At 40.3% G+C, this 21,980-nt stretch overlaps 1 protein-coding gene across 1 annotated transcript in view; it reads right to left on the minus strand.

The window, feature by feature from the left end:
- The window catches only part of LOC138583898 (clathrin coat assembly protein AP180-like), a 53,562-nt gene that overhangs the window by 14,276 nt on the left and 17,306 nt on the right, over positions 1-21,980 (minus strand). Inside the window, exons 3-15 of the mRNA XM_069655952.1 lie at positions 15,877-16,019; positions 13,165-13,240; positions 11,909-12,011; positions 11,347-11,440; positions 9,630-9,741; positions 8,934-9,040; positions 8,808-8,849; positions 4,247-4,308; positions 3,410-3,422; positions 2,939-3,129; positions 2,735-2,820; positions 1,777-1,791; positions 1,348-1,569 (exon numbers count right to left, since the gene is read on the minus strand). Of these exons, the coding sequence (XP_069512053.1) occupies positions 1,348-1,569; positions 1,777-1,791; positions 2,735-2,820; positions 2,939-3,129; positions 3,410-3,422; positions 4,247-4,308; positions 8,808-8,849; positions 8,934-9,040; positions 9,630-9,741; positions 11,347-11,440; positions 11,909-12,011; positions 13,165-13,240; positions 15,877-16,019 (1,266 nt within the window). The remainder of the gene's footprint in view (positions 1-1,347; positions 1,570-1,776; positions 1,792-2,734; positions 2,821-2,938; positions 3,130-3,409; positions 3,423-4,246; positions 4,309-8,807; positions 8,850-8,933; positions 9,041-9,629; positions 9,742-11,346; positions 11,441-11,908; positions 12,012-13,164; positions 13,241-15,876; positions 16,020-21,980) is intronic.

The raw sequence follows: 21,980 nt of genomic DNA on the forward strand, positions 1-21,980 counted from the left end.
AGCCATTAGGGAAAACCATTAAGGAGTGAAAAACAAAAGAAGCAAAAAGCAGCAAATCCCCAAAATGCAAGTCACAATATTAGATTGATTTCACTTCAGTGGGTTTATTGAGGAACACAAGATTATGATGAAACACTCGGATGAATGTTTGAAACACGTTAATGATTGAACTCATCAGTTTATTTTTGCAATTATGCAGTTGAGTAAACCCAGAGAAAAGCAAAAGTAATCCACTACACTGGCTCACATTTTTGGGATTTGCCACAAATGATAAATGTTTTGCTCTGTGCTCAGTGCAAAACAAAGTGTGTGTGAACACTTGACTTCATGTCAGCATTCAGCACACTAAGGTACATGGTTTCAACGTACAAGGTGTAAAAAAAAACATTAGTAAAAGCAGATTATAGAAAACCAGCACATTTGAGTCACAGCACTATGCATCCAATTTTTTGGAGATGTATACACAGGACTGTCTTTTAAGGGCATTTAACAACACTTACTACTGTCCTGACGTTTCTTCTAAAATACTTTTCTCACCATCTAGATGCAAAAGTATTCTGCTGCATGAAAACATACTTATCACCTTTTTCCTAATTCAAAATAAGATGTTGTTCAGAAACTGTTCACCTTGCTAAATTTTTTATAACATGAACCGAAATAGCAAACTTTATTATAAATTAGATATGTATGGAATCAGGTTTTATTCTAATATTGTATATGTCTATATGGCCACAGGGAAATACTAGAAGAAAAAGAAAAGTTTGTATTAATGTGCAGTAGTAGAAATGTGTCCTCATCCTGATGTTAAGAAGAGTTTTTAAGGTTCCTATAAATATTATAAATACCTTCAGAATTAAAGAAAGTGCTGTTTAACAGCCCTCTGAGTTTTCTAACACTGCAGGGTCATTATTGGTTTGAAAGTCAGATGTGTAGCTCTGTGACTCAGATGTAATGGTAGTAAATGAGAGGTACAAACTAATGCTATAGTGCCATTTACCACGTCATAATGTACATTTATAAACTTGTTTCTGGATGTTGTTCTCTAGTTTTCTCTGAGGTTTTCTTGTTACAGTAACCTCAATGTCAGATTCTCCTCAGTGCCCACATAAATGTTGCATACATCACTTAAACGTTTAATCGGCTGGGATGAAAGCCTGTAGAGTTTTATAGATTTATATCGACTAGATGCTGAAAAGCAAAGTTCAGGGGTTGATTATAAAAACGTAATCCTCTTTATACCAACTTTATAACCTATCAGTAATTTTCTAAGGGGGCTTGTTGCTGACAAACACGCAGGCTGCAATGCTGTGTAGCCTGGTCTACATCCTATCATCGGACCAGACTGACCTCCGAAAAGGTCCATTTCTGCAGCCGAGGTGGTGGTGGGGGCTGAGATGGGCAGCGAGGTGGGCACTGGCACGGCTGTAGCGGCAGTGGAAGCGGCAGCGGCTGTAGGCGCGGGCACTGCAGGGGCAGCAGCGGGTGCAGCTGCAGCTGCAGCATCATCGGTAGCAGTCTCTCCCTCTGCCAGGAGAGCTTCAGAGGCCTCATCAGTGGCAGTCGGAGTTGCTATGCGCATAAACCCCATAATCCAAATACCAGGACCCAGTCACAACCCCCAAGAGAGAGATATATGGAAAAAGGTGAAGGTGAAAACAGCTTGACAAAGACGCAGTAAGAAGTTTAGGTAGAAAGCCAAGTTGGGCAGTGAAAAAAACAAGAGCCTTTGGGCCTCTCTCATGTTTAGTCTGTAGAAAAGTGCAACAGAATACTCACCCTCAGCCAAGAGATCTGTACAACAGGCAGACAGGGAGAGACACAGGTGAGAGAGAGTGAATGACAGCACAGAAGAGGATTCTTTGGCATGCTGAGGTCTGATTAAATCTGCCAACATTTAACACAACAAGCCAGGAAAACAAAGACCAACATTAAAGCCCAAAAGGGCCAGAAGTTATTTAATTTGGGCTTTGAATGACTACAGTTGAACTCTGGCCATCTTCAGGGAGTTTCAGTGGGGATGATCAGAGGGCATGCCAAAGAGCAATAGTAGCATGAAAATACTGAGTCATCTAAAGGCATAGCCCATATTAATTTGATGGAATTTAAGTGTTTTAAAACGCTTTATCATGTATTCAAAGTATTTTCTTCAGTAAATTTGGCTATTTGCTAAATCATCATCAATACTCAACATGCTGCTTGAATATAATGTGTTACAGTTGAATAACACAAAGTGAAACCACTAGCTTGTCCAGCTAACTAGCTCAGTACCTTCGGTAGTAATCAAGAGTTAGCCTACTTTTGAAACAAAACAACTTATCATTAATATGCAAGTGGAGAGATGATGTTGTGAAAAATGTCCCTGTTCACAGCTAGAAGATCCACTGTTAACTATGTTCTCACTATATGGGTCTGGGTGCCAACAGGATTTTCTCTTGTAGCATTACAAGTTTGTCAAAGAAACGTTACAAGGTAAGGTGGAGACCTTACCCTTTTCAGCCAGCTCATGGAGCTATTGCTGTTATAATCTGCAAGCATCCATAACTTTGTATATAACTTGTTATAAACTGCTTTTATCCACCCATTTCTGAAATTAAGGACCCATTTCAAGGGCTTAATCTTCCACTGTTCTCATTACAAACTGCATAATGTGTCCTCCCACAACAGAGAGATGGATAAACTAGGGGGGATGGCTTGGTAAAAAAACAAAGCTACTGACTGAGAAGAAAATTCCTACCTCCCCATCCAGAAGTTGCTGCAGCGCCCCCTGCTGATGAGGAGGACATTGGGTCTAGATCCAACAAGAATCCATCATCAAGAGCACTAAACAGACAGAGAGGGGGGGTGTTCAAAAAGGGAATCCATTTCTAATGTAATACTGCTGTTTGAATATGATGCAGCTCAGTTCAAACACTTCCTAATATTGTTGAGCGACTCTTACTTGCTTGCAGCGATGGTGGTGGTAGGGGCTGGTGCGGTGGGAGTAACAGAGGGTGGAGGAGGTTTGGCAGGCGGCCCAGGGCGTGCAGGGGGCCCGCCGGGGGCAGTACGAGGCGCTGGTCTTGCGGGTGGTACAGCAGCAGCAGGAGCAGCAGCAGCAGCAGCTGGCTGGCTGTTGTTGGCTGTCCCATCCTGCAGCAGAAAAAGGCACCAGATAACATTGTGACCAACACAGTTATGTAAGCTGATGTGATTCAACAGTTTAAATCATAAATCCACAATAAATCAACACTTCGTGCAGCGGTAACTGATAAGGGTGAAGTTTAAAGTAGAATTAAGCTTTCACAGTTTTTACTTGATCATATGCTGCAATGTTATGCTCTCAATAACTGTGCTTGTTCATTGAACAGTGTTTTATATAAAGCCTTCTATTATTACTGCCACACTATGATTATCATTAAACATAGCTCACCTTAGTGGGAGACCTGCAAGAACAATAAAAGCACACAAGTTAGAGAGTTAAATGATTTTTAATGGCTGTTAAATCAAAGTAACAGCTTAAGTATCACTTTTGTTTTCAGGCATGCAGCATTTTAAAGCAGTTTCATTTAGTAAACATTAACACATTAATGGCTTCATGCTGCACTGCTGAGAAATAACATCTTGGCCCCAGCTCCTGTTTAACAAAGCTTTGCTGTTCAACATCACAGACTGAACGAAAGAGCTGAAGTTTCTGAATGGCATGCGTCGAAAGCTTTGTTAAAGTCGGGGTCTGATTGAACAGTTATAGGGTAACACAAATGTGTTAGTAATGACATCAGCTAAATGGTAGGACGTGTCATTGTACAATCTGTCAATGACAACAATGGTGTAAATTCTGTTATAAACATGAACATAATGGTTACAGGAATGATAAACAGTATGTTTTCTATAGAGCTGCATCTTGAACAACATTATAGTACACATGTCAGCCACTTGTTCAGATGTCAGTTCTATTGAATTGCTGAAAACCTTAAAAGAACAAAACAGTTATCATGGGTTGACATGTACTTATACAAATGATGGTAACATAATATTGTCACTGACTACTTACTTATCCTCTCTGAGTGGAGTAAAGACAGAGGAAATGACTTGTTAGAGAAGTAACACATAGTAAAACTGGACACATAGAAAGAGCCAAACAAACCCATGTGCAAGTTGGACTGCCAGAAACCATTTAACTGAGTAACTACAGCTGTCCTGAAGCGTTGGCTCTGTGTTACTGCCGGTAAATTATTTAAAAAACAACTTGATACATTGAACTACTTACGGCTTCTTCCCTTCCAGCGTGTTAAGATGGGTCTCCAGGGACTCCAGAAGGCTCTCTGGGGCCTGTAGAACGATAAAGTCAAAACACATTTAAAGGTCGTACTTGTAGGTTTAACCCCACAATAGAACACAGACAACCACACAGTTAAATAAAGACACCGCAGTACTGTTGTACCTGTCGCATCTGAGTTGATCAACTGCTTCTAAGACTATGCCTGCTCTTGGAATGACAATTTTATGAGGTTTTTGTTTCTCTATTTTAACAACTTGACCAATCTTTAACAGACATCTCACGTGTAGGTTGGCGTCAAATTAATACATGTAAAATAAAAAAGAATGTCTTTTAACTTTAAAGATGATAGATGTTACTAAACGGAGATAGGTTCCATTATTTTGGCTGGGCTCGCACTGTGAGTACAGTGACAAATGCCAATTGAAGCATGCCAGGCTAGCGTGCTTTAATGCTACAGGGTGTGTCACTCTGCTCATAATCATCTCCCTTGTGCTGTTTTTCAGAATAATCCAATCATCATCGATTTATAAGCACTGACTCTGAGAGCAATACAGTCTGTTCTCAGATTACTTCTCCGAGCATCAGTCACTCACTGGGTTCATTGCAATTTTCAGTGTACATTTAACTCGTGATGAAAACAACTTGAACTACTGTATGATTTTAACTTCTGACCCAGTTCAGACAACATGTGGTGCACAGCCAGTACAAGCGTGAACACACCCAGGACAGATTGAGAATGGATTTTGGCTGCATTCATACTGCAGACAACTGAGGATGGTTGAGGATGGCTCTCAGGTGTTGGGACTTTGGATGTGCATAAACTTTAGTGCAAGTAAGCGACATTTCCATCAGAGACGGGCAAAACGAAAATATTTTCAAACACACTTCAGTTGCCTTATGAGCCTTCTAGTTTTGATTGGATAGAGGCATCTCCTCAAATAGCAATTAAATGCTGCGTGTCGGCTTCTATGATCAAGCGGAAAAAGGAAGTCTTCTTCTTCTTCCTCTTTAGAATCACTCCTGGAAATGTGCATATTACCAAGGCAATGCAGACCAATCCCGATTGGTTTTGGATTCTGATTTAGTACCACATATTCAAGTAGCCCGGTATCGAATTTAAACAATGCGACATCATGCGACTTTTTGCTGTTCATACTGATTTGAAAAAATCAGATCTGTGTCACATAAGGGGGGAAAAAAATCAGAATTGGGACACTTTTTGCTGCAATAAGAATGCAGCCTTTGATCGGATCTTTCAGGCCACATTGGGAGGTGGTCCGAGACGCATTTATCCACATTTGTCTGGCAGTGTGTGCGTACATGTGTCCTGGGCCACAGTAAGTACCGGCCACTCTCCCTGTATCCACGGCAACAATCAGGTGCATCTATCTGCTATCTATCTGTTGTGTGTTTATCTATCAATCCAGATGGTGCATAAAACTGCTTACAATTCCAAAATGTGTTGCATGACTCTTTAATAATAATAAAAAAATATATATATATTTCTGTGCCACTTTGATTTGGGTCTAAAATCCAAATGTAAAAGTCCTTTTATGTCCTTACCATCACAATATTGTACAATCATATCTGTCACTACATGTTCACTCCTGCATATGTTTCATTGAGCTGTTTTAAATCACTTGACAACATGTTTGGTCTTCAGTATCAGATGGGAACTTACTTTGAGTAGCAACCTAATGTGTCCATAGTTAAGTGTTCCCAAAATGATCAAGTGCTGAATGTTAGCACTGAAGGCTTTCTTATGCTTTCATTACTATACATACAATATTCTTTGATCCCATAATTCCCTTTCAAAGTCATTATTAAGGCAATTTGAAACCATTCTATTAACCATACAACAGTAAATAAGTAAAACATTTGTCAACTACTTTACTTTTATTGCACAGGAAATGGAACGCAAAGAGGGCGTTAAACAGAATACAAAATAATATCAATAAAACAGAAAAGAAAAGAGGAAAAAGTTTAATGTTAATAGTGAGAACAATTTGCCAGCCAGTCACAATGCAAAGCTGCATGCTCAACCAGGCTCCCAACATGCAGGAACAAGGATCATTAAATATCCAGTTGTCTTATTAAGCTTGTTCAAAACGTATTCAGCCAGTGAAATAGGTCAATTATTCAGTTTCCATAATTCACCGCTTTATTTCCTGAATCTATCTGTCTAAAGCTGTCCGGTCTGTTATCCCTAAAAGTTTGGGAGACCAAAAAAGCGGAGAGGTGAATCATTCTCTGTCTCGGCACTGAGAGGGATAGGTAGACGATTTATCATCCAGACACTTTAAAGTCCACCGAGACAAAGGCAGGTTTTCAGCCGACAAAGGTCAGTCAAAAAAGCTCTATTAATAAAATCCTTCAACAAATGAAGTAGTTGTTCTCATCTGAGGAGACCAATACTAAACCATCTCCCAGAAGGTGTGACAGCAACAGGCCTCATGCAAGTGTACATGAGTTCTCCCATTTACATAGAGATACAGACAGAATTGCTATTCTGTCTTGTTTGTGCTGATGTAATTCATCCTGGAAGGGATAGGACTGGGAATTGGCAGCTAAAACTGAGATTAATCCACTAAAGTTGGAGGGATCTGGGAGATTGATATAGTCTGCTCCGCTGGACACATTAATCAGATTTTATCACCCATGCAGTGTCTCATTTTTAAAGACAGCGACTAAGATATGCAGGTTGGGCTGCATTATCCTCATAATTTATGGCAGAGTAATACTTGAAACGCTGATGAATATCTGCTCATAACATTTTTTTTCCATCTTTCAAATAGGGTAACTGACCTGGGATGTATTCATTGGTTATGTTTCATTTTATTTGAAAATAGAAATGTTGTACCCTAACCCTTTAAACAGCTGTAAACCCTAAAAGCCACAAACAGAGTTTAGCTTCATGCTAATGTAAGAAGAAAAGGAAGAATTCCAACACTGCAGAGGCGGGGATTAAACATTTTTCCATAGGCAGTACATCAGAATGTAATTTACATGCAAGATTTATTCAAAATTGAGAAGCTTTTACGGGGGAAACCTCAATGAAGGTTGTAGCATTAGTTGTACGTATGCTTTAAAGTCTTTGAAGGCACACTGATGTAGAAGAACAAATGCTAGCTTAAAAAACTGTGGATTACGCTTAGACTACAGTTCAATGAAATTTAAAACCGAAGTTACTCTTTCAAACAATACTTATACTATATTTTGGAAAACTCGGGCTGCTAGCAGATGATTAGATTAGCTTTTAAGGGACTGGTGGACAAACTTTTTGCCTTCAGCCTTTGCCAAACCAGATATCTCCGCCAGTTTCCAGTTTCCATGGTAAGCTAAGCTAGCTGCCCGCTTGCTGTAGCTTTATATGTAGCTTAAAGACAAAACTGGGGTATAAATCTTCTCAGATAATTCTCAGCAAGAAAATAAATATCTTGAATCATGACAAAATCTTGTAACATGACACAGGTGGTAAGCTTTGACTAAAGCTAATTGTGCAGCTCTCCTAGCATGCCAGGAATCCATGAACTCCATTTCAACTACACTACAACGGAAGTGCCATACATCACAAATTATTTGATTCTGCATATTTTACCATTAGCTTTCTGTGGCCCAAGTTTAATCAGACAGCATTACAACATGCTACTTCATGCAAGTCATCCACACTGCCATGTCTGATAGTATAACCGGAGCTACAGAGTTTCCACAACAGAATGCATTTTACAAACCTGAGTCTAAATCAGGACACACCAGGAGAAATCAGATTTCTCATCCTGGGACTCACTTATTGGTCAGTGACCCAGAAAAAGGAAAGGCCACTCTATAACTGATACGGAAACTCTGCAGCACAATTCAAGGTTAAAGTTGTTCTGTGCCTTTAAACAGCTATTGAACTAAAACTATGTTTAGCTCAAAGTTTTAGCAGCAGAAAACAGCCGCCTAGTCAGCAGCATCGCTAAGCATATCACAGCCTAACCAATCGCCTCTTCAAGTCACATCATCCCACTTCATCACAGCCCTGATGTCTGTCTGCTGGGTGTGCACTCGCTGCTGTGCAGTGTGCTTCAGGACAGTGCACTCAAAGAGAGTTCAAATGTTGACCTTTCCTAAGCTCTTTGCACCCCAAAGCTAGCTCTGTGCACTACTCACTACTCACACTCTCAGCCTGAATGATCAATCTGCATCTCTGGAAGTGAAAAGACAAAGGGGGCCACAGGGGCCGTCAATCACCACAGAACCACAGCTCATTGGCTGCATGGAGAATGGATGTGCACAAGGGGTACAGTGGGATTCGGCTCCTTTTTACAGTATAGTTTGCTCATCTGTGAATGTCTGATTATAATCAAAGAGAAGGTGATCACAGCAAGAGAGAAGAAGACGTGGTAGCTTTAGACATTCACACTACATGCAGTACAGTTGACTGAAACACAATATACACATGCTCTGTTAGTATGAAGCCTAAAGAAACTTCAAAGATAAATTATAACAAATATTTAAAACATATTAAGAAAATAAACAGAGAAGAAAAAGCCTAAATCAGTCTTACCTGAGTGAGTTCAGGTATGTCATTTTTGTCTATTCCCACTTGCTGTAAAAGAAGACAGAGACATTTAGATGCAGCAGTAACCAAACGGAGCAACAATAAGATGCTCATCATGATGTAAAACACTACCTCAGCTATTTTGAAGAATTCTGAAACCCGAGTCATTCGTGTCAGGAATCTCTTGTAGATCTCCAGCCCGTCTTTACACTGGCTTCTCTTCATCTGGAAAAACTTCTCTGAAAAACAGAAACCATGAAGAGTGTATCTTAATCCCAGGCGCTTGAAATGTTCAGTTTATGTATTTTTCTAACCGAATCCGACGAAAGGAAACGGAAAGCAACACAGAATTTATTATATTGTCAATGTAGCCAAAGCCTGATATATTTTTTTCCTCTGGGCCTGGAGCTTAAAAACACATCAGCGAGCCAAACAATTGAACTGGCTGACATGTTTTTTCATAACCATGAAAACACACTCTGTTGTTTATTTTGAGTTGATCCGACATGCACTGTTTTGTTTCTGTAAATACTCGCTAAAGCGCCGAGTCTGCAGCTAGAAAATTGTCCCTGATAAAGCAAGCATTATTTTAAAATAGAACTATGGATTTGTGACCTAATTAAAAAGGTTTCTTTCATCAGTGCTGTAGTAACTAATGGCTCGGGGCTCAGAGGAATTCCAGAGCAGGTTGATGGTTCAGACTTATTTTATGGCATTTGGTAAAATTAAAATATGCTGTTTAGAAAATAAGCTCAGCTTTACCATTGAAATATATTTAGCTTTTGTTTAATGAACGTTTAATCAATCCAGTAATATCAGTTTCTTTACCTAGGAGGTTAATGATGCCGTCATTGTAGCAGGCGTATAGCTTGATCAGATCTTTGAAGAGCAGGAGAAAACAGGCATTTATCACTCCGTTGTTCAGCTCCGGTGGATGCACCTACGGACAGAAATGAATGCCAAGAGGAACAGTGTGGTTAATATTTCAGAGATTAACAGATGGGACTCAAAGTGACAAACTTTCAAGCATAATACATTAAAAAGAGAAGTATATTTCACCAAAGGTTTATTATATTGCAGGGTTACTTTGATGCAATGTAAAACAACAGTTAGAGAGCAACTTGCAGGATAATTTTTTTACTACATTAATTCTCAATCCTGTCTGAATAGTGGAAATTTTAATCCTTGATTTCATATTTTTTACAAGACATAAGGGCACAAATCTAGAGGAAAAAGTGGCCATTGGCAGAAAAGCTAATCATATTACATAACAAGAAGGACTCGCAGTGTCTGCTTTAGGTCAACATGCAGAAGTAGGTGGTAGTGAGTCTGAGCGGTTGTATTGTATTGTGTAGATATTATTTCGGTAGTCTAACATTGCATTTCACCAGTTTTTGTGATGGTTAAATATTTGCGTTTGTGCCGGTTGCACAAATTCCAACTTGATGGGACATCGAGCCCACCGTTTTCCTGACAGGAAGAGGAACGGAGCTAGCTTTCGTGCCTGGGTGTGTTTTGTGCAGGTGAAGAGACGGGACTTCAGTACGGGACACACAAGCACCTATCAAACAAAGTATCAGGAAACTGTCGTCGCTCTCTCTCCCTCTCTGTCTCTCTCTTTCACACAACGCTGTGGCACCGTGAAATGTAGTATGGATTAACCATTATAGACAGCAATACGAAATACAACTGATGCATGCTGACACTCGCCCATTAGTAACTGTAATGGGTTAGTAGTCATGCTCCCACTAGCTACTACTCATGCTGTTACAGCCGTTGGTATGTGATAAACTTTATGGTGTTGTGATGTGAGCGGTACATATCGCTAGCTTACACGAGTCACTCATCACGACACCTGCCCAGTTCTCCACTGGTCCTCGTCGCTCTACAACTCAATGTCTCTCCTTTGGCCGTTATTTCTCTGAATCCTGGCCTGTTCCTGGTCTCTCTGATGCCTAACAGGCTCATAGTTATAAGCCTGTGCCATCGTATTCTTCATCTTCAATGACAAGACTGGGATTTAGATCCATATTTATTCATGTTAAACCCTCATTACTCGGCGGGACTCCCTTATATTACATCACATCCGGTTGTCTGTTTTCATGCAGAAATATAAGAAAACGTACAAAAAATGACTCCAGACGCCACTGTAGTGTATTATTTCATATATTTCGTTAAAAATATCATTTTTAAATCATTTTCCTACACATTGATTCACTGGGGTTTCCAACCTGCAAGTTTCTCTTTAATCTTTAAGGTATCTCTGCTATTGAAATTGAACCCAAACAGAGAATTAAAGATGGAGGTTAAAATCTCCACCGTTGATATACTTGTCGTGTTTCTTCTATAGTAGACATCATTAAATAAACCCCCCTGAGAATGGTCGCACATGAGAAAGTGGCTGCAAGTGACATGTCTACAGAGACGCTATACAGTTCTAAGATTTGTTAAACCCTGTCAGAAGCTTTTTCACATCTCCGTTGTTCCCTTCAGTTCAGTTAACCTTGCAAAATCATTTTGCTCCTTATTATCGAGTGTCACTCACATCAAAATCCAGCAGCGCGTCAATCTGGCTCTGCAGGGTGGGCATTCCTTTCAACAGCTTCTCTACTGACATGGTCCTCATCGCTCCCTCAGCTCTGAGACAGAGGAAGAAACAGACAGTGAGAGTCCAACAGCAGCTCTGAGACAGAAAAAGTTAGAGCCACATGCTGTCTGTCAGCACAGAGAATACCTGTCTGTACCTGTCACATACATACTATACAGCAATGCGTCTGATGTCTATTCTGCACTCTGCATTTTTATATTTCTGTGCCAGCTTATGCAGTCAGAGGGACCTTGTGTCTGCCAGACAAACAGAGCTGTCCACTCTGTGAGCATGAGCAATAACCCCCTCTGAATACATCTCTGAACTTTGTACACCCAGTAAACCCCTGCACTTGGCCCAGCGCCAGGCTGGAGGTAGCTGAGTCCACAGGGACCCCTGTGGGCTGTGTGGTATTCTAAGGAAAATTGAATAACAAAACCTTTTCAACAGACTCAAAGTCAATAATGATGCTGAAATAGTCAAACAGTAGGGATATGAGAGAGAAATGAAGAGGCTGTACCCTTTCTTGACTCTGCCGAAGTCGAAAGACATCTGTCTGTAGGCGAAGGCCTTCTCGTTCAGATAGCGGCTGTAGCGTCTGATGAACGTGGACATGTCGTAGCCTGAGGAGCACACACATGGGTAAGCACATGTACAGTCCTTAAATGTCAGAAGAGTGCATAAAGACATAAAGGCAAAATATTACAATTCAAAATGTCTTCAATGCAACTGTAGGAAGTCTTGGCATCTCATATACGGGATGAATATATTGGCGGTAAAATACAACTGGTGGATATCATTCTTTCAATAATGGGGTACAACATTTGTGGAAATATGCTCATTGTTTTTTAATGTTTAGTTAGTTAGATGAGAAGATTTACACAACTCTCTTGTCTGTACAGAGCGGAAAACAGAGCTAGGAAACAATTAGCTTAGCATAGCATAGCAAGTCTAGAAGCACAAGGAAACAGCGTAACTGGCTGTAATAGGTCCAAAAATGTAACTTGTAGCATATCTTGGGCTCACTAATTTCTGAACGTTACGCTTGTTTACGCTGTACAAAACCCATGTGTAAAGATATGTTTTGGTGTTGAGAGCCAGGCTACCCGTTTTTTTCCATGCCTCCAGTCTCCATACAAGGCTTAGCTAATCCCTGTAGCTTTAGCTTTATGTTAATGTGCTTTCACTTTTCATGTCACTTGATTGTCAATACACTACACATAATAACTATAGAGCAAGAGGACCTGGAAGCGAGTGGTATTGATTTTGTCATCTAACTCTTTGCAAAAGGAATCAGCTGATAATCTGAAAGAAATATTACAAACAATGAGGAGGGTTTTTTATCATTGTGTAAAGACGACCTATCGAGAGCTGACGTTTAGATTACAAGTGTTAAATGTAATCCCGTTTTATTTAGTATTTAAAATGCCTTAAATAAGTAGATTTTGGTTTTCTAAACTCTACAGACAGTCCGGTCACCATGGCAGATAAAATGTCCATGACAACAGACAGTGAACCCAGTCTTTATCGCCATGGAAGACTGCTTTAATCTCCATGGAGATGGGTTTAATTGAGGGAAGCAGGGATTAGCGAAGCTCAAACTGAAGGATGGATAGAAGGAAGGTCAGGTTAGTCGTACCATTCAAGCTTAATGTGCTGTTGTGCTTAAAAACATCTGTTAAATGTGTTCCCAACAATAAAGGTGTGAAAAAACAGGCAATGGAAAGATCAGAGTATAGGGCTGAATCTGGGTTGAAACAAAGAAACAAAACCCACCATGGGAGCCAGTTTTGTCCAGGAAGTTGCTGAGGTTGAACAAAGTGTTTCTAGATGCCAGGAACTGCAGGAATCTCTGCAGGAGGAAGAAAATACAGAGTTTAGTTCTCTTCCAGGACCAAAATGTCAAAATATGATGAACAGCCTCTAATTTTCACTACTGCAAAAATAGCTTAGTAAGAGTTTTTGAAAAAAAAAAAAAAAAAAGTTTTGACTTTATTTGAAGTATTTTGGACATCTTGTTTTCTTAAGAAACATCCTAAGTGCAATTAAATTGATTATATCATACATATCCAGAAAACAAAATTAAGTGGCAAAAATAATAGATAAAAACATTATATTCCAGCAGCCATGCCTTATGATCATACTCAAACGGCTCCATTTTAACTATAAGAAAAGAAAGCTTGTTTGAAGTTGCAGCTTCTCTAAAGAGACTGTTCACCAAACCCGTGAAACTGCCTGAAGGTGTGATTCTATCCTTGTCTTTTTCCTTACTGTTATTTTAATAGAAATCCAGAATTAAAGGAGCGATGCTGTAGCAGTCGTGAGAGGAAGAGTGTGAATATTAATTAGACACAGGAAGAGGACCAGGAAGCAATGTGTAATACAGACATCAGGCTCCCTCTGCACTGAACGAGCTTACTCCAGTGACACACATGGACATAAAAACATCCCCCACACACAAACACACGCTGCTGATGCTTATTCAGTGGCTCCATTTACACAAAGTGGAGCACAATAACATGAGGGGAGGTTCAGAATGAAAACACCTCCCTGGAGAAATGGCAAGCTGCACATAACCTCCTCTCCTCCTTTCATCCTCTCTCTCTACAATCAGTGCTCTCTCTATCATCATCTGGGACTCTACATCAGCAAAGAGGTGGCTAAAAATAAACCAGTCCAAAGGTTCATACTGTAAACATACTGTATTTTGCCCTGTCATACATGACTTCAATTGCTAAAAAACATTTACAACATCCTCCCTTTAAATGCTGTGTCCTCACACAGATGACAGTACAAACATGAGAGCGATCTTGCTCCATCCTTTATATTTCAGACCACTTTCTCCTCCTTCTAGCATTGATGTTTGAATATCTCTACCTTTGTGTCATCTGCGGTTCAGTGGCAGCTTGGGCTCTTTGATAGGCTGTAAAACAGCATCTATTTATCTCTCAGAGTTTTCCCTTGTTGCCCATTCAGAGCCTTTGTCCTTCTTCAGCTGTCAGGACATAAATGGGGTCAGGGGGTCAGGGCAAGGCAGCAGAGGGTCAGTCCCTTTGCTTACTCCATGAGTGTTGCTGAGGCCAACTATGGAGTAAAAATTGAAAGGCTATCGTGCGGAGAAGACCATGGGGTACAGTAATACCACTTACTCATAAATTACCTACACATGGACATTCCTACGCTATTATTTTTTTCTATCAGCAGACATTCACTGACAAAAGCATTAAAATATAACATTCCCATTTTGTTCACTTTACAAAGCCTTACACCTGCAGTTAATGATGGCAACTTCAAGGCTACTCAAAAAGCTGTAAACACAACATTCATCTGCATCCTTAGCAGCTAATTTCTCCACAGCTAGCAGCAAACTGTCATCTGCTGTTTGGTGGTAGGCCAGTAGAGGGTGTATCAAAAATATAGCTACAAATAGCTGCCCGCTTTGTCTGGAGCAAAGTTGTGGCCTGTAAAACCAATATGTCACCCAATAGAGGCTACAATGCTCTTTAAAGCTCAAGGGATTTCAAAGTAATAATCTCAAAGATTCTCAGTTAAACATACAGTATGTCTATTAAGTCACACAATGGTGATTGAGCCTATGGCCCACTGATGAAAGCCTTTGCATTTGCAGTTTTATGGACTGGGTGTAGGTGGTGAAAATCACAAGCGGTGCTCAGTTAGTGACGCGTTTTCCATCACCCAGCAGTAGTTGGTGCTAATGCAATAAACACGCGTGTGTAAAGTGGCTGTTTATCCGGTCTCTGCAAGAGTTGCGAGTAAACAGTAATCTACTATAGCTGAACAAACAAAGAAAAGATGACTACAGATACAACTTCAACAAGAAGTGAAAATCCAAAGAAAAAGAAACAAATTCGACGCTCAGATGAAGCAAACAGTCTAAAAAGGAAAGCGACCGTCAGCCAGGAAAATCAAGAGTTACAACCGGAGCCAATCGTGGACGTCACACATGCAACACTGTCTGGATATCTGGGAAGTGTGCTCCCACAATTACCGTTTATCGCTATAGGTGCTGCCAAAGAGAACGAAACTGAGATCTATTACTAAGCTATTACTTTTACGGGCGGTAACACCTAATCACATGGAAACGTTCCTGGGAAAATTAGGCCCTACACCAAGTGAGCCAGCAGGTAGCTATCTTATGATGGTGGACAGCATCAAGTGTTGAACATCACATTATGTATAATTAGGGTAAAGAACACTGACCTGCTGTTTTCCTTAATTGCACTCATGTTTTAATCAGCAGCCACTAGTGACCCCTACAACCTTAACATCTTTGTTTCCCACTGTGCCCATTCAACTAACATCTTCAAAACATCTCCGGATGCCAATGGGGGGTAAAAGTAGGCCCGGGATCCACCAGGCTGGCAATAAACTGGTAGAAATCCTGCATTTTATTAACCTTTACCCAAAATCCAGCCTGACATATTTGGTCTACTTTAAAACTCTGTAAACTGTATGTTATATCTTTACCTCATTGCCATTCACCATGAGATGGTGTGTGGTGATCAGGGCTTTGAAAACCACCACCCAGCTGGCGTTGCCGGCCCTCTCCATCAGCGTGTCGGCCATTTGGGGGACGTTCACAGTGGTCTCCTGGGTGGCCTGGATCAGGTCTGAGAAACACAAGGGACAGGAGGAACAGGAGGAGAGATGATAGATATTAGCAGGGGAGAGACTCAGCACAGGTACAGCATGTACTTAATGCCTTTCATACAGGTAACAACAACTTGTACAAGTGCAGCGAATTTAAAAGACGAAGACAGATGGGCGAGAAATGACAAACAGGGGTGTGCTTTGCTGCATTACACAGCTGCACTCTCTCGCATCCTAATTTTCACTTGAATTCAATCCCCTGAACAGTGTGTGCTTAGATATGCAAATACAATGAGACAGTTTTATTGTAGTGTTAATGATCCTGTTTTTAAACTTTTGCAAAAGCAGTCATTGATGTTCAGTGTCATTAAAGGACGTGTGCAAATAGACTTCTCTTAGTAATAAACCATGTTGTCATTTTTGAATGCCACTTTATAGGATGCTGGTGTGAGTCAAAAGCACAGAGGTTATTTGTCAGTGTTAGACTAGAGTATTTGTGAGATGTGACCACATAAGGTTTTGCAGGGTCCAACCAATCAGATGCCTATTTAGTAAGTAGCAGATATATCTGTCCAAGCAAGAGGAGCTAGTTTTTATCAACAGAACTGCCTCTGGAGACTGCCATGTTCTATCTTAATGAAATGCATTTAGATGAGCGCTTCTCATTATGCAACCATTGCCCGATCTGAGTCATACTGGCTTTGTTCATTTCTGCAGTCATTAACACAAGCAAAGGCAGAGGGAAAGAGGAATACTCCTCAGCAGAGGGACAGAGAGAAACCAGAAAGAAGGACTTGCAATGTGAATGAGCCCTTCAGCCCTGCACAATCAGACAGAGAGAGCTGCAAGAACACAACAAGGTTTTAACAGACCGCCGATAGGTCATTGCAGTGGTACAGGGATAAGACCTTCTGTAATACAGCAAATGTATCATCTGTAGGTTATTAACTCAATCAATTGATTTTAAAAACAGAGATGAAAAAGGATCATTCTCCTTGGGAAATAAAGCTCATATTACTTATGAAACTGTCTGCATGGCTAAAGTCACCTTTTCCTGGTTGTCTTAATACGAGTGAACTGTAAAGTCATTTAAAAAACTTAATTAGGCAATATAACTATAATATACTTATAGGGAAAATACCAGCCAGCATGTGCTACCAGGGCCACGGTGTGAGCATTTCAAGTCATGACATTTATTTTAAAGCTCCATTATGTATGATATTCAATTATTGCCAATAAATCAAATAGAGTATTTATAATTTGGGTAAGTTTTAGCAACAATGCGACAACGATTAAACACCTAACTGTGCTGTTTACCTCAGCTCTATGAGGCTTGTTAGCATCTGTTAGCTCTTTGTTTTAATTTGACAGCTGAAACTTTACTTTTTTACTCTTTGTTTGACTGCTCTCTTCAGTGTCAATTCCAACAGCAGAAGGCAGCTGTTTTCAGTCAAATAACTCCGTAACCCACTGAGCGCTTCCTGTCAAGCACCAAACAACAGATAAAAGAGGTAGCTAGGCTAGCTGGTGAACATAGTGGAGCATTTACTAGCAAAAAACACACATATTTCCCTTTGGAGTTGCTAAAAACAAAAAAATAGGTAAAATAATGAATAAATATTGGGCTAGCATTTGTTGAAATACATAAAGAACAACTCTAAATCAATTTGTGCTCCAAATGATGTTGTTGCTAGCTAACTACGATATTGTACTGTTTATGCTAAAGTGTAAGCAAGAAGCACTCATGAAAATTCCTATGCAATACACTGACAGGTTTGGCGTCACTATGATAAATGTGTTTATAAAGCACTTAAAAATTCAACAGGTGAATTGACCAAGAGGACAATCTAGCAATAGCCTAGCATACCTTGCCAATACCCAAATAATGAGACCAGTCTGCTTCCTTCCTGCTGTTTATCAGTGTCCATCAACAGTTAAGCCTCGGTGTAAGATATCTATTCAGTGTCAGATAGGAGAGCTGTCGTTGGTAACAAACCTCAGGGCATCTCTTCAGAGACCGTGTGAGGAGTGAGATAAGTAAGCATGCACACAGATTGATGGACAGGAAGGGAGAGAAAACATGACCGGCATCATTTTAAAAGCATTGATTCAGCCGAGCAGGGCGGACGCAGAGCAGCGACTATTGAGTTCTTGTGATTCATTAATGTTGTCATATCCATTTCTGCACTTTTACTGCCTGCAGATTGGAAGGCAGATGAGAGGAGTCTATTGAATTTTTCTTCAGAGCTCAATACAGACTAAATGTTAGGACACCTTACACCTTGCACACTTCACACGTAGAGCATTCTGTCATTAGTTATAATGGCATGGGATAATGAGCAATTGGACTGAATAGCAAAATTTCAAAATATAAGCTGTCGAACAAATTGAATGTTTCTGTCTAAAGAGGGAGCAACTTAAAAGAATAAAAACTACGTTGATCTACCTTTGTAGCAGTTTTGCAATCATTTCAGTTATCAGCCTCAGTGTGTGTGTAAATGGATGAATTGGACATGTAGTGTAAAGTTCTTTGAGGTGTTGGAAGACTAGCGCTATATTAGTGCAATCCATTTACTTTATCCGTTTATATTTCGATTTTATAACCTCTGTTGGGGGCTGCACAGTGCAGTGGTTAGCGCTATTGCCTCACAGTCAGAAGGTCCCTGGTTCGGACATAGTGGGCCTTTCTGTGTGGAGTTTGCATGTTCTCCCCGTGCACAGTCCAAAGACATGCTCGTCAGGTTCATTGGTGACTCTAAAATGCCTGTTGGTGTGAATGTGAGCGTGAAAGGTTATCTGTCTCTATGTGTCAGCCCTGTAATTGACTGGCGACTAGTCCAGGGTGTACCCTGCCTCTCGCCAAATGACAGCTCTTCTCCAGCCCCCCTGCGACCCTGAACAGGATAAGCGATACAGATAATGGATGGATGGATGGAACCTCTGTTGGTTTTTACCAACCAACCATGTGTCTGTACCAACATCTTATAAGACTGGATTAGTTTAGATTCAGACCGCATGGAGATTCTAGAGAGTCAGTGAGCAGATGATTTTCATTTTAAATGAATGAATTCCAAACCTGACTGCATCTCTCTGCTATGCCTTGACATTCCAACGAGCAGCATAAGTGTTGCAGATAACTTCGTGATTCTGGTGGCGTATTCTGTGCCTAAGTGATACATCATTATTTCTGGTTCATACGTTTTCTATTTCCATGAATGAGTCAAATAGGGCCTACAGTAGGAGTAGTTGAAAGGTGAATGCATGAATAATCATGTGAAAATGTGTTCAAGGTCACTTTGCTTTGACAGTCATGCTAAAAGGCTGCTCACGCTCCTGCTTCCTCCATCATGCTTTCGTCATGCCGGAATGAACACTCTGCATGTCCTCTTCAGTAGTAATACAGCAGATACACACACATATAAACACACATAAACATGCACACACACAGTTAGAGGGAAGGATAATCCCTACAGGGCTGATGAGTCAGCAGCCTGCATCATCCTACGCTTTTCATCTCTTTCTCCGTCTGTCTCTATCCTCGTCTGTCGGTCTGTCTCGCTCTCTGCTTGTCTCCCACAGTGTCAGACAAACCAACTGCCATGTGTTAAGAGTACAGCAAGGAAATGTATGCACTGTGCTTGTCACTAAAACAGAGGATTCAGACAAAGATGTCTCTTTTCTTTGTCTATTCAGCTCTGGTTGCTATTGCTGCTCACTGTAAACATCATCAAGCAGGATGTTTTAAGTTTTATGAACTGTATTAACAAATTTTGCAAACTCACTATTCATCACTAATTTTCCTTCACTGAGCAGACAGCGTATTTGAAGGTGTGCTGCATGAAATCTGCATTGCAACATGCAGCAGAGTAGAATCCTAATCATTAGAAAGAGAGACAGAGGAATTGGCAGAGAGTCTCTGTTCTGATTGAAATGCTGAACAACAATTCAGCAGGAACTCCTGACTCACTGCCCCCCCCCACCTTCCTTCTCAATAATTCATTGGTGTGAGTGTGAGTAAGAAGGAGACACTGAGAGTGAAAGGCAGCTCGATATGTGGCCCTTGTCAGGCACTAGCACACACGCACACACACACAGTCACATGGACAATTCCTTTCATATTCCACATCCTGCATGTTACAACATCCAGCAAATCAAATCATATTTTTTTTCTAATTGCGAGTCTAATGCAAGTGTACACACTTTCCAAACTATGCAATTTTAAAGACCAAATAACAACATTTTTAGCCACTCAAGAAAGAGCATTTCAGCGATTTTGTATTGAATTTTCATAAAACTACATATCAGAGCCACGAAAGTGAGTTTAGATTGATTCTGTTTTGTTAATTATCATTGATTACTGTAAATTTATTATTGGCGTTGGGCGTGTTCACTGGAACTTGCGGTAATGTTACTTAACACACACTGCTGGGTTTTGGCATTGACGGAGAGGGGGTGAGCGCGGGAGTGGATATTTTCTGTTGACCGCACAAACTTTGATTTTACGAGCAGGTAACTGATACCTTTTGTGTCTTTTCGTGTTTTGTGTGGAAGAATAAAGCGTGGAATACATAGCGTTTTTTATGGATTGTTCTTACAGTGTGTCACAGGGTTAGTAAAATCTTTAGTCCCTCATGGTGCTTTTTTCTGTTTGTAGTGTCCGGCTCATACTGCGACATCAATGACTCACCATGGCTGTCATCTATTAGGACATTTATCAATCATATCCACAGACTGAGTAGTACTGTGTGTGAATAATAAAGTGATGATGTGTTACAGAGTTTTTATCGATCTAGCATGATGTATTAGTAGTGATAGTAGTGAACCCACAGAGACTAAACATTCCCCGAAGCTGTACAGATGTTTGTTTGTGTTTTTTTAGCTTTTCATCACCTGCAACTTATTTTGGTTCACTCTAAACTCTCTCATCATCATCATCATCATGTCCAGCTGGCAGATGTTTTAGCAAAATGGCTCTAAAATGCACTGTGCACTTCTTCAGTGGAAGACCTTAGCAAAGATGGTGCACATAGTGGAGCACTTAGCAGCTGCTATTTAACTCCGGAGTTTCCTCCAGCAGCTGGTGAAACACAGAGCTAAAAGACTGAATGTTTGCTCTCATTGGAAGGCCAGAGACACTACTGTAAATGAATACTAATGTTGAGCTCTGTCTGAAGGATGTGTAAATGCACTACTGCTTGCAAAAAGTTGGCATATCAACTTTAAAAGGTTAAAAATTCTTTGTTAACAACTTGTTGCAGTGATCCCAAGTCACCAAAAAACGTAGCTGTCTTTATGTGAGCAATCAATTAATCACCCAGTAACAGAAATCTGCTGTATGGTCTATGTTTCTTATTTACAATTTTGACCATCATCTCATCTCCCTTATCGAAGAGGGTCTTGTTCCTTTTTACCATGCATTTGAGTCAGACTGTGAAGAATCAAATAACAAATATCAGAAATGTTCAAATCGTTGCATTTAGAACTGTTGAAAATGGTGCAGAAAAACTTCTGGGCAAGCGATGGAAGAACAGCATGAGGCCTAGCTATGATGAAAGCCGGATGGGAAACAAGCTGGGCTGCTATGGAGAAGTGCTGGTTCCTGACCACTGAAAGTAATTGCACAGGGAGTCTGTCCTGCTGTAAGAGCTTTTAGCTATGCGCTGGTGGTTACTGCAAAAGTCACTTAAACACTTAAATATACAGAATTCCAGGTGTAGTACAAGAGCACTAATGTAAAGCCCCGGCTGCAACGCTGCTTGCAGTGCACACAGGCAGGCATTCAGAGCAGTATAGCCAAACCACCAACTTTTATTAAGATACCAAATTTTGTATCTTATGAACACATTTGCATGCATACTGTTAGTCTATCAAATTCAAAAGTTAAGACACAGATATAGAAAAAGGTTTGACAAAGGATTAAAAGCTTTTGAGTTTAGGGTTAGATATGAAGATATCATAATTAGAGCATGTAAGACTACTTA

This window comes from Semicossyphus pulcher, unplaced genomic scaffold (genome assembly GCF_022749685.1).
Source record: "Semicossyphus pulcher isolate SPU_LCO1_2020_fin unplaced genomic scaffold, fSemPul1.0.p SCAF_9, whole genome shotgun sequence".
Lineage (NCBI taxonomy): Eukaryota > Metazoa > Chordata > Actinopteri > Labriformes > Labridae > Semicossyphus > Semicossyphus pulcher.